The sequence below is a fragment of the Pecten maximus genome, chromosome 19 (assembly GCF_902652985.1).
Source record: "Pecten maximus chromosome 19, xPecMax1.1, whole genome shotgun sequence".
In the NCBI taxonomy this organism is placed as follows: Eukaryota; Metazoa; Mollusca; class Bivalvia; order Pectinida; family Pectinidae; genus Pecten; species Pecten maximus.
In genome coordinates, this window is record NC_047033.1 from 12,636,990 (window position 1) to 12,651,924 (window position 14,935).

The 14,935-nt window shown below is 36.6% G+C and overlaps 1 protein-coding gene across 4 annotated transcripts in view; it reads left to right on the forward strand.

The window, feature by feature from the left end:
* Nucleotides 1-9,412: 9,412 nt before the first annotated feature.
* The window catches only part of LOC117317673, a 102,627-nt gene continuing 97,104 nt past the window's right edge, over nt 9,413-14,935 (forward strand). For 3 of the 4 annotated variants that reach the window (XM_033872541.1, XM_033872543.1, XM_033872544.1), the window contains exons 1-7: nt 9,413-9,508; nt 10,827-11,020; nt 12,163-12,326; nt 12,581-12,632; nt 13,217-13,320; nt 13,904-13,985; nt 14,185-14,241. In XM_033872541.1, the coding sequence (XP_033728432.1) occupies nt 10,985-11,020; nt 12,163-12,326; nt 12,581-12,632; nt 13,217-13,320; nt 13,904-13,985; nt 14,185-14,241 (495 nt within the window). In that variant the 5' untranslated portion in view covers nt 9,413-9,508; nt 10,827-10,984. Of the gene's footprint in view, nt 9,509-10,322; nt 10,430-10,826; nt 11,021-12,162; nt 12,327-12,580; nt 12,633-13,216; nt 13,321-13,903; nt 13,986-14,184; nt 14,242-14,935 lie in introns of those variants that run through there. The other variant, XM_033872542.1, reaches the window with a different exon arrangement.

The following is a 14,935-nucleotide window of genomic DNA, read 5'->3' on the forward strand; positions in this document are numbered from 1 at the left end:
TAAACATTTTATTTAAATATCGCTAGTAAAAACATGGTGTTGTTTGTGAGACAAAAAGAAATTCCCATTGTCATCTATAGATCGTGAGAATATTTGTGTAAGATATTTAATTAGTTGGTATTATTTTAAAAACATTTCTTTGTCGGGTTTTAAAACATTTTTTGTTGGGTTTTAATTTATTGCCACACGAACAGCTAGGCTCGTTTTAAGGTAGAAGTATACGTGTAGTAGCTGATGACTACTTCACTGAACAACACCGTGAAGGCTCTCACATGTCATCCAGAGCTATTGGGGTAAAGTGTCTGGCCCAAAGACACAACCATGACAGTACTAGATAGTGCCTGATCTCAGCATCCAGAAAATACACAAACCATCTGGAGCTCGGGATGAAACACTGGTTTCAAAACAGACTGTAATTTCTCAATATCACATTGCTTAGTTTGAGCTGGTGTTACATTTCCAAAGCAAAGATGGGAGGGTATGTGTGAAATTATTCATTCATCTGAAATTAATATTTTTCTTATGATGTACTGTGTCAGATTTTCATTCATTTGATAACTGCCCAAACCACTATTTGATGTTTTGCCTTTTTGATCATCTATAATGGTATAATCATATTGGATTATCATTTACCAAGGCTTTTCAAAAATAAGGTAAGATTTTTGTTGTGAGTACTAAAATTTCAATTCAGAGCTGTTACAAAAATAACTCGTTTACTTCTCTTCCATCTCAATTTTCATTTTGTTTTCTGGTTGTGGAAGTTTGAACATTCATATACACGTACTTGTAAGGTATATATCATTAGCTGGATATCTATGGTGTTATAACATTTTAATGGATTTTAATTACTGCTGTACATTTGATAATGTTAATATCAGCATGTTGAGATAAAGGGCTGCAAAGTTTGTTCAAATGACCTTGCCCTACTTTCAAGGTCACAGGGATAAAATGTGTTAAAACCTATAAAGACTTCTTCCCAATAACCAAGCGACCCAGGGTCATAATATTAGGCCTGTAGCATGCTGGGATAAAGGGCTATAGTTTGTTCTAGTGAATAACTTTGACCTGGCTACATCAGAATAATATATGAAGGTATATATATGTATACATGTATATTGAAAACATATAAGTATTACAAAGTGATTGTATTGGGGTAATATCCTTTTAAACTGATACAGATTTTTTCATTTAATTATAAAAAGTTAGCACGTTTCCTCAACCAGGTATGCATCCAATATTATTTCCTATGTTCACAACTTGAAAAAGTTGAATAATTTCTGTTTGTTCAAGTCTAGGGCTTGACATGTTCCTTTGGCCCATAATGAAGTATTTAAATTTTGACCTCAGGGTCCGACCCAAGGACCTAGATATTGGACACTGGGGTCAGAGATCTAGGGATTGGACACTGGGGTTAGAGATCTAGGGGTTGGACACTGGGGTATGAGATCTAGGGGTTGGACACTGGGGTTAGAGATCTAGGGGTTGGACACTGGGTCAAGAGATCTAGGTGCTGGACACTGGGGTAAGAGATCTAGGGGCTGGACACTGGGGTCCGAGATCTAGGGGTTGGACACTGGGGTCCGAGATCTAGGGGTTGGACACTGGGGTAAGAGATCTAGGGGTTGGACACTGGGGTAAGAGATCTAGGGGTTGGACACTGGGGTAAGAGATCTAGGGGTTTGACACTGGGGTAAGAGATCTAGGGGTTGGACACTGGGGTAAGAGATCTAGGGGTTGGACACTGGGGTATGAGATCTAGGGGTTGGACACTGGGGTAATTATAATAGATCTAGGGGTTGGACATTGGGGTAAGAGATCTAGGGGTTGGACACTGGGGTTAGAGATCTAGGGGTTGGACAGTGGGGTAAGAGATCTAGGTGTTGGACACTGGGGTAAGAGATCTAGGGGCTGGACACTGGGGTAAGAGATCTAGGGGTTGGACACTGGGGTTAGAGATCTAGGGGTTGGACAGTGGGGTAAGAGATCTAGGGGTTGGACACTGGGGTAAGAGATCTAGGGGTTGGACATTGGGGTAAGAGATCTAGGGGTTGGACACTGGGGTTAGAGATCTAGGTGTTGGGCACTGGGGTGAGGGATCTAGGGGTTGGACTCTTGGTTAAATATACTTCATTCTGGGTCCTAGGAATGTGTGATTTAATTTTAAATGATGTAGATTTGTCATAAAAAATTGAAGTGCTGTCAGTTTTGTAAATCTTTTTAACTTGTTTATGTGTAAAAGTGATAATCAGTTTGAATGTGTTGAAGTAGTGTGATTTCATACGTGTAAATTAAGAGTCATGTCAGTTTTGTTTGTATGTTGATCAACTTGTATAGGCTGTGTAAAAGGCAACAAGCCAAATAGAAGGCTTGGAAGTATACATGGAATGTAAATTCATATGTGTATGTATCATATTGAATTGAAAGTGTACCAGAAATGTCATAACCTTCAGCGCAGATTTTCCCAATAGAGCTTTTATCCATGTTTTTTCATGCTATGAAGTGGAGTTTTTATGAAAGACATCAACCAAAAATGTTTTTGATCTGTTCAATGTAACTTTTGAATTTTTGTGGTATAAAATGCCAAATTACAAATGTGGTGTAATCACGTCTCATATCTGTTAATGCGATGATTTTGTTAGTTTCATCTTGAAGGTGAATATGATTGTAACAAAGTTTATACTAGTGTTTTATCATGCAGTAAAAATTTTATAGATGTATAGAAAATCTGGAGAATTGGAAATCAGTTTAGTACATGTGTGTATTTTTACACACACATTATCAGGATTTTTGGTGAGACTTGTATATACATATGTATTCACGGCAGATTCGTCTGGATTGCTATAACTCTCTACTTTCTGGGATGTTGTGTCTCGGACTCCCCTGTATTAGTTTGGTACATGTTCAGAATGACATTCGACAGTTTAGTATCAATATTATTTGAAAAACATATTCATTTATGACACAAACAACCATTTACTGGTAACTGTTTACAGTCTCTCAAAATTACCTGTTTCCTGTTTTCAAACAAAGTTTGTGATAAAGATGCACAATAAAACATCTTTTCAAATAGTCTTCTTCATGTTCTTTGTGAACATTTTTGCAGGGGTCAGTAGTAAAGACATTGGTATTTTCACCAATGGCAATCTTAGCCCCTGCCCCCATTGTCAGTCAAGCTGAACTATCACCATATACTGATAAAGTGAAACTAAGGGCAGTAACTCTGCCAGATCTACTCTGTGTATTAAAACATTTGCTCTACTGTAATTTATCTTTTATGGCAATGTTTATACTTAACTCATATTTATATTGTCATAACTAGGTATTGAATATTAAATTTCATTCAAGATTTAATTGGAATATACCTGAAAGTACTTTTAAAATCATTCAGATAAAGCCAACAATTTGTCATCGCTGTGGACATACACAATCGCCTTATTGCTTCATCACATCTACATGGAAGCTGATACGTTTCCAGAAAATTAGTACAGTTCTGGAGCTTTGTTAACTTCCGATTTCTTTTATCATTAAACTTCACAAACATTTTTATATATCTATAATGAAAGTGATAGATTTAACTATTCTATACAAAGTAACCTTGAAAGTATTAGAGTATATAATACATTGTAGTTACATCTATGTTATTTGTTTTTGATTGTTTCTTTGTTTTCTTAAGGTAAAATGTCATATAGTCTGCTGTTCTTAGAGAGGGAGGGAGAGAGAGAGAGAGAGAGAGAGAGAGAGAGAGAGAACGGCCGAGAGAAAGAGAAGGAGATGTAATCATGTTGTAAATATTTAGTTAATTTGTGCAGTGAAAACACTGAACAATTAATGTCAACATCTGATTGGTACTGAGACAAATGTTGACAAAAATGTTTCTGAATAATGAATAATAAATCTTACAATGGAATTGATAAAGTGTCATTATTTCTCATTTGAATAGTAATTTTAATCTACATTGTATTTTGGGATTCTTCCTGCTCTTTCTTATTGTATTGGTCACATACATCAGTATCTTTCACAGAAGCACAGACTTGCAGGGTGGATGACTTCCATATTCTGTTATAATTAGCTTTTCTTCTCTATATCAATGATGGGCTAGATGGCCCTATTTTTCGATTACTGTGATCCTGTAACATTCTACACCCAACATTTAGAAAGAGAGTGAGTAGTCAAACTGATGTCTCCAGGCGTTCGTAGTCAAACTGATGTGTCTCCAGGCTTCGTAGTCAAACTGATGTGTCTCCAGGCGTTCGTAGTCAAACTGATGTGTCTCCAGGTGTTTGTAGTCAAACTGATGTGTCTCCACACGTTCGTAGTTAAACTGATGTTTCTCCAAGCATTTGTAGTCAAACTGATGTGTCTCCACACGTTCGTAGTCAAACTGATGTGTCTCCAGGCGTTTGTAGTCAAACTGATGTGTCTCCACATGTTCGTAGTTAAACTGATGTTTCTCCAAGCATTTGTAGTCAAACTAATGTGTCTCCACACGTTCGTAGTCAAACTGATGTGTCTCCAGGCGTTTGTAGTCAACCTGATGTGTCTCCAGGCGTTCGTAGTCAAACTGATGTGTCTCCAGGCGTTTGTAGTCAAACTGATGTGCCTCCACACGTTCGTAGTCAAACTGATGTGTCTCCAGGCGGTCGTAGTCAAACTGATGTGTCTCCAGGCGTCCGTAGTCAAACTGATGTGTCTCCATGCGTTCATAGTCAAACTGATGTGTCTCCATGCGTTCGTAGTCAAACTGATGTGTCTCCAGGCGGTCGTAGTCAAACTGATGTGTCTCCATGCGTTCGTAGTCAAACTGATGTGTCTCCAGGCGTTCGTAGTCAAACTGATGTGTCTCCAGGCGGTCGTAGTCAAACTGATGTGTCTCCATGCGTTCGTAGTCAAACTGATGTGTCTCCAGGCGTCCGTAGTCAAACTGATGTGTCTCCATGCGTTCATAGTCAAACTGATGTGTCTCCAGGCGTTCGTAGTCAAACTGATGTGTCTCCAGGCATTCGTAGTTAAACTGATGTGTCTCCAGGCATTCGTAATCAAACTGATGTGTCTCCAGGCGTCCGTAGTCAAACTGATTTGTCTCCAGGCGTCCGTAGTCAAACTGATTTGTCTCCAGGCGTCCGTAGTCAAACTGATGTCTCTCCATGCGTTCATAGTCAAACTGATGTCTCTCCATGCGTTCATAGTCAAACTGATGTGTCTCCAGGCGTCCGTAGTCAAACTGATGTGTCTCCATGCGTTCATAGTCAAACTGATGTGTCTCCAGGCGTCCGTAGTCAAACTGATGTGTCTCCATGCGTTCATAGTCAAACTGATGTCTCTCCATGCGTTCATAGTCAAACTGATGTGTCTCCAGGCGTCCGTAGTCAAACTGATGTCTCTCCATGCGTTCATAGTCAAACTGATGTGTCTCCAGGCGTTCGTAGTCAAACTGATGTGCCTCCAGGCGTTCATAGTCAAACTGATTTGTCTCCAGGCGTCCGTAGTCAAACTGATGTGTCTCCAGGCGTTCTAGTCAAACTGATGTGTCTCCAGGCGTCCGTAGTCAAACTGATGTGTCTCCAGGCGTTCATAGTCAAACTGATGTGTCTCCAGGCGTCCGTAGTCAAACTGATTTGTCTCCAGGCGTCCGTAGTCAAACTGATGTGTCTCCAGGCGTCCGTAGTCAAACTGATGTGTCTCCAGGCGGTCCTCATCCAAAACTCCCTTTCCCCTTGACTCAACCAATGTTCAAATAGATAGCCTATGTTTGCTAGCCAAGACTTCTGGGCCCAGTTGTTCACAAAGTGATTAAGCTAATCAGAGTTTAACAACAATTTCAAAATCCTTATAAAATCATTTCTGGTAAAACTAACTTGACAAAATTTTATGAAACTATAAAACTTGTCTATCTCTTCCTACCTGGCTATTTTAAGGAATATACATACACAGATTTTGAAGAAAAAGAGAAATGAAGATTTCACTAATCAAGTGATTAAGCTATTCACCTTTTGAACAACTGGGCCCTGGTTGCATTGCACTCCCCCCCCCCCCCCCCCCCCCCCCCTTCCAAAAAAAAAAAAAAAAAAAAATCCTAACTTGTTTTTCATATATCATTCAACATATTTTTTTAATAAAAGCTATATTGTATCAGATAAGTGATTTTGATGCCAGTCCGGAAAGGGTGGGGGGGGGGGGGGGGGGTCACTTTACCATGGCCATGGTAAAGTGACCCCCCCTCCCCCGCTCATTCCCTTCCACTACTTTTACAATACTTTGATATACCTTTTTCACCAAACTTTTATAACAAGTTTACTTCACAAAAAATAAAGTATTTACAATATTAGATTTTGGTAGATCATTGCAAAAGCTGGGGCAGGTTTGGGTCACTTTACCATGACCATAGCGAAACAAGATATTTTGACATTTTTTTTTCAAATTTTTTTTTTTGATCAACCTCAATTCTTTAACCTATACATTATAACAAAACAAAACAAAATTGATCTCAGATAAGTTTTTGATGTGATCATGTACATGTAAGGAGGAAGGGGGGGTGGGGGGGTGTCACTTTACCATGGCCATGGTAAAGTGACCCCCCCCCCCCCCTTCCCCCTTATTACATGAATCGCATTAAATGAACTGATCACGATTCAATTCAATGGTTTTTAAATGTATAGATTAATGATTTGAGGTTAATTGAAAAAATATTCAGTGAAAAAAAAAAAAATCCACAAAAATATATTTTCACTATAATCATGGTAAAGTGATTCCCCTCTCCCCAACCTCTCCACATAACTTACATCAAAAATCACCTACCCTAAGACCAATTGTCTTGACTTTATTTATGTATATTTAAATGAATGGAAGTAAACAAATAAAATATTGTTAACTTTGTAGGTGGTTGTGGAGGGGCAGGAGGGGGGGGGGGGGGGGGGGGGGGGGGGGGTCACTTTACCATGGCCATGGTAAAGTGACCCCCCCCCCCCCCCCACACTTCCAGGCATAAATGACTCATCAAAATTAGTTACCCCAGACCAGACACGGTTTCTGAAGGTGGTAGGATAAACATTCAACTCAAAATTCATTTAGGATGTACCTGCAGGAGTTTTTGATGTTCCTGCATGAGGCGGATATAGCCCCAAATTCTCTATACTAACTCTTCAAATTCTTTTATATTGTAATAGTGAAGTCCTTATTCCTGTCATGTGTGGTGTATTGCCTTGTCTCCATGGTTACAGACAGTTATGTCTCCATAACTGTTGACCCTTAGTTACTGGTTTACTGCCTACATGACCCTGCCTATTGTGCAAATCCCATGACAACACCTTGTCAGACGACTTTGTCCCTCTTCACATTCCATAATCACAAGTAAAATGTAGCCACACTGGTATCTCAAGTATGCACCATCATAGTTTGCCAGTAGTCTTTGTCGTCTCATGATGTACTACATTTGTATATCACATGTTGTAAAAAGACACCCATATATGTGACTTTACAAGACCATGTGTTCCGGAAGAGTAAGCCCTTCTGATTCATCTGGGACACTATGGAAATCTAGGTTAAACCCGGGTTAAGTCACATTCTCAAAATAAAAATATTGAAAAAAAGTAAAATAAGACCAGGTGTTTCAGAAGTGTAAACGTCTTCTGCTTTGTCGACGACACCCGTCGTACAAATCTGGGTCAAATCGAAGACATCCGCCATACAAATCTGGGTCAAATTGACGACACCCGCCATACAAATCTGGGTCAAATCGACGACACCCGCCATACAAATCTTGGTCAAATCGACGACACCCGCCGTACAGATCTGGGTCAATTCTGTGTTAATCACGTATTCAAAATGAGCAAGGATCAACACGAATCGACCATGTCTTCATATCGCCCAAGGAAATGGAATATCAAGATGTCGCCCATAAAACGTTCCGTGTGGTCTTCTTACGTTGTACGTTAAGATTGGGTAACGGTGTTGATGATGATGCTGTATTCCGTGATTTCATGTTCTACAGGGTTTAATCTGATCAACATGGTCATTAAAATTATGTTTTGTTATTCAAAGTAAACATATCGTCATCAGACGTAAAATTTAAGGACTTTGCAAATGTCTCCGTTTTTCTGATGAACTTTTCAATATAATCACCTTGTATCATATGAAGACAAAAACAAGACAGCCAAGAAAAGAGCCGGCTTGTTCTGTATCAGCTTACGTCCTTAGATCCATGGTATATTGAACGCCGGGGGAGGTGCTGCCTGGTTTTTTCGGCTAATTTTTGTCGAGAGTTGATTCAAACGCCTCGGTTGATTTAATGCCGACTGTATCCTCGTCCAGTTGGTGCTATTCTATGCTGGTTCGTACAAAGTTTGAGTTTTTAAATTGTTCTTTTTTCCCTTGTCACTTAACTCAACGAAATGTCTTCCAGAAATTCCATCATTTTTACGATTTACTTCCTAATATGTGTTTCCTTTAATTTGGGCTTTACGCTGTAGTACAGTTGCAAACAATACATACTTACATATCACCGTTTGCCTTTCTTATTTGACTAAAACTCTCATAAAAAGGAAATCCAAAGTTTTCTGATGTTTTATCGGCCTTCAAATTTCGTTCCACACATTTTCACACAAGATTTTCCTATCGCGTAACTTGATCTATGTTTACAACGGTTCTTAAACATCACTTGACTTTATATTTGATTGCCAATTATATTGAGACGAAGGATTAGGCACAAGTTTTCCCCCAATTTATAGACACCCTTTCCCGTCATACAAATACATTACATGAAATCATTGAGATAGGCATAAACATAACGTAGATATATATAGAATATTTAACATAGACACAGGTTTGCAAGAAAGAGTACAAGAATACATATCAAAATATATTGCTGGATTTGATGTAGTTTTGCTTATGTCGGAACACAAGCGAGTTGAGGTCTACAGAAAGAACTGATTTTCCAAACAAGAGAAGTTTTAAATCTAAAACCAAACCTAGGGCATTTAAACTTTGAAAATACTTAATCTTTCCAATTCATACACTTTGCATTCAAAGAAAACATGATAGGCATTTTCGGAAGGATATCCACAGGTGCAAAACGGATCATTAATAAGATTTACTCGATACAGATCATATTTGAGAACACATCATATCTATATACACGTAGATATATCTATGTTTGAATTAAAGATATATAAAATGAATATCTGTAAAATACATATACCTATTTCAAATACGCATATTTCGAATTCGTAAATAAATACAGATATCTGAATTAAATATGTAAAACCCTGATAGCCTGTCATAGTAAGCATGCGACATATAATGTGATTATGGTGAGTGTATGTTGCCGCCCGTGCAACTTTTCCTTGCTATCACGTGGCTGTGTAAATATTAGATGGCATCCGAAGGGAAACATCACGTGGTTAAACAATGCAATGACGTCATCTTTGTTTACATCTCCCGCCATCTGTCTGGAAGATGGCCCGTGATTGATTTTTGACCCGGATTGAATCAAAACCTGTGAAGAAATGTAACCGTGCGTATCTTTGTAGTATGTTTAATGCTTTTTAATATCAACATTGGAATGATCAAGCTATTTGTCGTTATATTCCATTCCAAGAAAGCGTGAGAAACGAAAACGACATTCATATAGGGCCTACATTTTCGTTGCGTGTCGATGACGATGAAAAATCTTTTTCATGATGTATGGTGCTAATGAACTGTTAACTTTATATTGATTTTAAATCAATGTGTATGTTTTAAATTTTAAGATGCATTTTTAATATTGTCAGACGTGTTGTCCTAATTACAAAACACACATTCTACCGACCAGAGACTGGTAGGACTAGGCCATGTGCTGACGTAAAGTTGTCAGTTCAAAATAGCGGTCGATATATATAATTATATACTGCTATACTAACACAGGGTTTAGGCCTAATTGACGTTCATGTGGTCATTTTATATGCACAATGAAATGAAGAGGCCGTGTGTATGATTAATTTCGGATTAACAGATTACTGTGGCGCAGTAAATACCTTGAGTACTGTATAGTAGGGTGTTTAAATTTGAAAGGTATTTATGGGTCCTTCTTTCACATTTTAACAGTTTTTATCAAGAACCTAATTTGATAATTTGAAAAGTGACATTTACAAATTATTGTGACAAATTACAAAAGAATAAAGTGACAAAGTTAGCGTAACTAAACTATGCTTACTAAGAAAAACCAATCTTTGAGTACCAGGGTTTGATTTTTGAGGATTAGTGTTTTAATACTTTGCTTGTATTGTAAGGTTTTATTTTAATCAAGATTAATTATTCGTCAAGAGTTGTAGTACACCTTATTCAGTGTATGTAATTCAAAATATCACTGTCCTGTTTTAAAAGTTATGTCAAAATCACAGTAAATCCTAAGAATGTGAAATGTCGTTATGGGATCTAAGGATGACCAATTAACAAGGTATATATTGTACATTGTTGTTTCTGTTTGAAAAACATGCATTACAAGCTTAATTTTATGTCAGAAGTAGCACATTCATGGAAAGTGTATTAAGGTATGATTTTAAGGTAAAGCATGTTTGTATTTACTACAACTTATTCATTTAAATTCCTTCGATTTCTCTTTCTGACATGTTACATGGAAGTATTTTGTGAACCATTTTGTCAGTTATAATTATATAAGCTGAGGTAAATGTGTATTAATTAAATTACTCACTTTTTCCACACAATTCACCAATTTTCATCCCAAAATGAGACAGAAAGGCTGCTCCCAAACCAGTGAATAAAGCTGTGATATTTGATAGGTGATTCTGTTTTTCTCTATGTGCTATTTACTTCTGTTTGAACTTAAATTTCAGCTTAGCTGTTGTTTTGTTGATTGTTTGGACTGGTGGGTAAGGTGAAAAATGGTGATGGACGTCAACACGAACAGCATGAATGGGGCCAAGTGGGACAAACTAAAGAATGGGGCAACGTCCAGGATGAGATCATTCAGAAATTACACTCCCCAGAAAAAATGGACCATTGTCTTGCTATCAGTCATGGTCCACAGGTAAGTTTTTAGACAGACTATGAACACAGGCAGCATCCAGCAACTTTATATTGTGGCCTTATTTCAGAATTAAGGTTAAAATTTATTTGTTGGATTTCTACTGAGCTTGAATAGCAGTAGGTTAGATGTTCTGATGATTTTGTGACATTTTGATTATTTTGAAGAGTTACTGCCCTGTCATATTATTTTTAATGAAGCATTGATGTCAATATTTTTGGTTTCATAGGGGTTATAATAGCTCGATTTTGTGTCCTCTCAAGAATTTGTTATAAATATTTGGGGAATTGACGAATCAATGGTTTCATTGGGAAAATAAACAGCTGGCACACCGGGCAGGAAAAAATTCAGCGTCAAAGGTCCTTCAGGCAAGGTTGGGTTCAAAAGTACTTGCCCAAAGGTGAAGCATATTGGTCCAATTAAACTGAATTAGTAGTATCTTCAATTACTCTGCAGAAATCGTCAAAATTGAGGAGAAATTTGGCACTTACCAATCGGGAAAGTAGTTGCCAATATTTACTTGCATTTGCCCACAGACCAAATATACTGGCCCTGGGCCATCACATTTGAGATCTTTCTTGCCCGGGCACAATTGTTAATAGACCTTAAAACATTTAAACCTAAGTATATGGCCAGAAAAGCACTGATATTGATTCATATCTTCCCATTCAAAAAGGCAGTAATGTAAAAGAAAAAAAAAAACACTTATTTAAATGTACTGTAATTTATACAGCCTGCATTTATATTATAAATATGAAACATTAAGATATGCCTTCTGCTGGTTATATGATGAAACGGGCTATCTGACAAAATGTTTCCCAAAAAACCTACAGACTGCAGGCAATACGATACTTTCAAATCCAAGTTAACTTTTCGTGTTTCCCTGGTGTACTCTCTATGTTGTTGTTTACATCTGAAATATGAATGGTACATATGATGTAGCAGACAACCCACGGGCAATTCACCAGAGCGGACTATCTGCAGATTTTAAAATATAATAAAACCATTCTTTTAGCTTGTGCATGCAATTTGATAGTGCGGCAGTACACAGGAAATTCTGTTACCAACTTTCATGATGTTGAATTTGTAAACTATAAACGCCTTTCACTAGAAGTAATTTTATGATGTCCGCTTTTTATTGCCAGCTTTACCACACCATGCGACATCCAGGAATCATCAAATGTATGACCCATTTTCCATCCAGCAGTGGAGACATTTTCGCTACCCATTATCGTTTTGGCACAAACGAACAGCTAAGTGTTTGGACCATGGACTCCAACGAGAGGGACGCATCTGTCACACAACAGAGGTATAAACTCAATTATCCATCAGGACTTCACTGTCTTCAGCATCGATTACAACTATTCAATATTTTATTTAGAAAAATAAAGTAATATTGAGTATAATTCTAATTTTCATAATTTTGTCCAGATTACTGACTTCAAGATTCAAGTGCAGAAAAAAAACTCTTGATACGCATTAAAAGTTGCAACTCCTATTTAGAACACAATAGTAAGGACAAAAGAATAATTCTATTATAATTACATACTTTTGTGTTTTCAGGTTCGAAATTCACAGTGAGCTAACCTCTCTGATGTACGTCAATAAACACAGGGTAAGATCTTCAGCCTCTGTAGCAGATTTTTAATAACGGTGAAAGTATATATTTACATTTTCATGTTTTTTCTTTCTGCTATTTTTTTTTTTTTTTATTCTTGTCGAAAGTACTGTTCTATTCTTGGTAATTAATTCTTGGGTTTGTATTTTACGCTTGTTCCAGTTGGAGTTTCTTTGCAGTATTAACGAAAAATTTCACGCAATATGAACATTCTTACTTTTTAATATTCCGCATAATGATTACAATGATTACATTAGTGAAGGTAAATTAATATTCGTTAGGTATTTATTTTTATCCTAAAATAAATGAAAGTGAATATATTCAGTGAAGTTAAGTCCTCCACAAATAGCCCTATAATAGAAAATGATTTTTAGTTAAAACCAGAACTCGCCCCCCCCCCCCCCAAAAAAAAAATCAGAATTACAGGATTTAAAAAATACAGTAACATGTTTTATTTATTCATCCAGATGATTGTGAGAAAAGTTGGTTTTTAGGGACATCTGAGTGTTATCCTCATTTATATGTCATTCAAAATAAAAGTTACCCAAATTTACTGAAGATATTTTTTGTATGTTTATTAGGTGTATCTTGGCTTTTCATCTAAACTGGAACTACATGTATTCACGGATGCCAGTAGTCAGTGTCAGGAGAAAGGCTTTGTTTCACTACCGAATACAGTTCTTTGGTAAGGAGTGTTTGTAGCAATAAGAGGACATCTTCCTTAGAAAGAAGTATTTTCTCCGTTATGGATATTTTGAGTTATCATTGATTCTCAATGGATGTGCTTCATAAAACACCTCAGATATGACTGGTGTATGAAAATGTAAAGAACTCAAAGTTCTATTTGGCATAAAACCATTACTCCTAAACAGTGTGGAGGGAAATTATTTTGAAATAAAAAAAAAAGAAAGAAAAAGAATGGCATATTGAATTCTTGTTATGCTTTCCTATTATACAGAGTTGTGGCCCTTTGTTCATGTTAGTATCACAGTTTGTCCTAAGTATTATTATTCCTTTGCTGTTTCACCCTTGTTGAATCCAAATTTACTATCCTTTGGATTTTTTCTCAATACATTATCATTGTATACCATATTGGCTACATACTTTTGACCATTGGAGACAATGGACTTTGATTTCACCATTGTTACCAGAACATATTTTAGAATTTCTTTTTCTTTAGTTTAAATATGAATATTGATATTTCATTTTGATATTTTTTTTAATTATAAAAATGTAAAACATTAACAAAAAGGCCTTGTTCACTGCAGCATGGCATATAACAGGGAAATAGATGAGGTTTACATTGGAGGAGTTGGCACTCTGGAGAAGTGGAAAGTCACAGGATCAGAGGTTAGAGGTCATCTCCATGGCATTTAATTTAAAGCTTTAACATTTACAGTGGAAAATGTCAAAATAAAAGTTCACAACTCGTTTGAAATATTTGTTTTAAAACTGCTTTTCAATTGATTAAATTATCTATTTTAAAATGTCTCAGGTAAAATAATGTCATCCTAGGTATTGTTTGATGGCTGACATTGTGTGTTTTCAGCATGCTGCCACAGTGAGTCGTGTATTGAAATATGAAACTGACATTGGTCCAGATGAGGTAATTAAATAAGAATGTTACTGTGTCACTGATTCATCTTTAACAAATGATTTGTTTAACCAGTAGTTTAATTGGTGTGCCATACCAGTAAATTAATTAGCTTGACATACCAAATATGAAATTATTTTGAAGTAAAAAAAAAAAGAAAAGAAAAAGAAAAGGAATGGCATATTGAATTGACGTGACATACATTAGTTTAATTAGCTTGACATATCAGTAGTTTAATTGGCAGGACATATCAGTAGTTTAATTGACTTGACATTTCAATAGTTTAATTGGCAGGACATATCAGTAGTTTAATTGGCGTGGACATATCAGTAGTTTAATTGGCTGGACATATCAGTAGTTTAATTGGTGTGGCATACCATTAGTTTAATTGACTTGACATTTCAATAGTTTAATTGGCAGGACATGCCAGTAGTTTAATTGGCAGGACATACAAGTAGTTTAATTGGCAGGACATATCAGTAGTTTAATTGGCAGGACATATCAGTAGTTTAATTGGCAGGACATGCCAGTAGTTTAATTGGCATGACATACGAGTAGTTTAATTGGCAGGACATACATGGTTTAATTGGCTTGACATACCAAAAGATAAATTGACTTGGTTTAATTGGCTTGACATTCTAGTAGTTTAGTATGACTGTAAAGTATATCCAGTGTAAAATACAGTATTTACACTGAGACTTTTGTT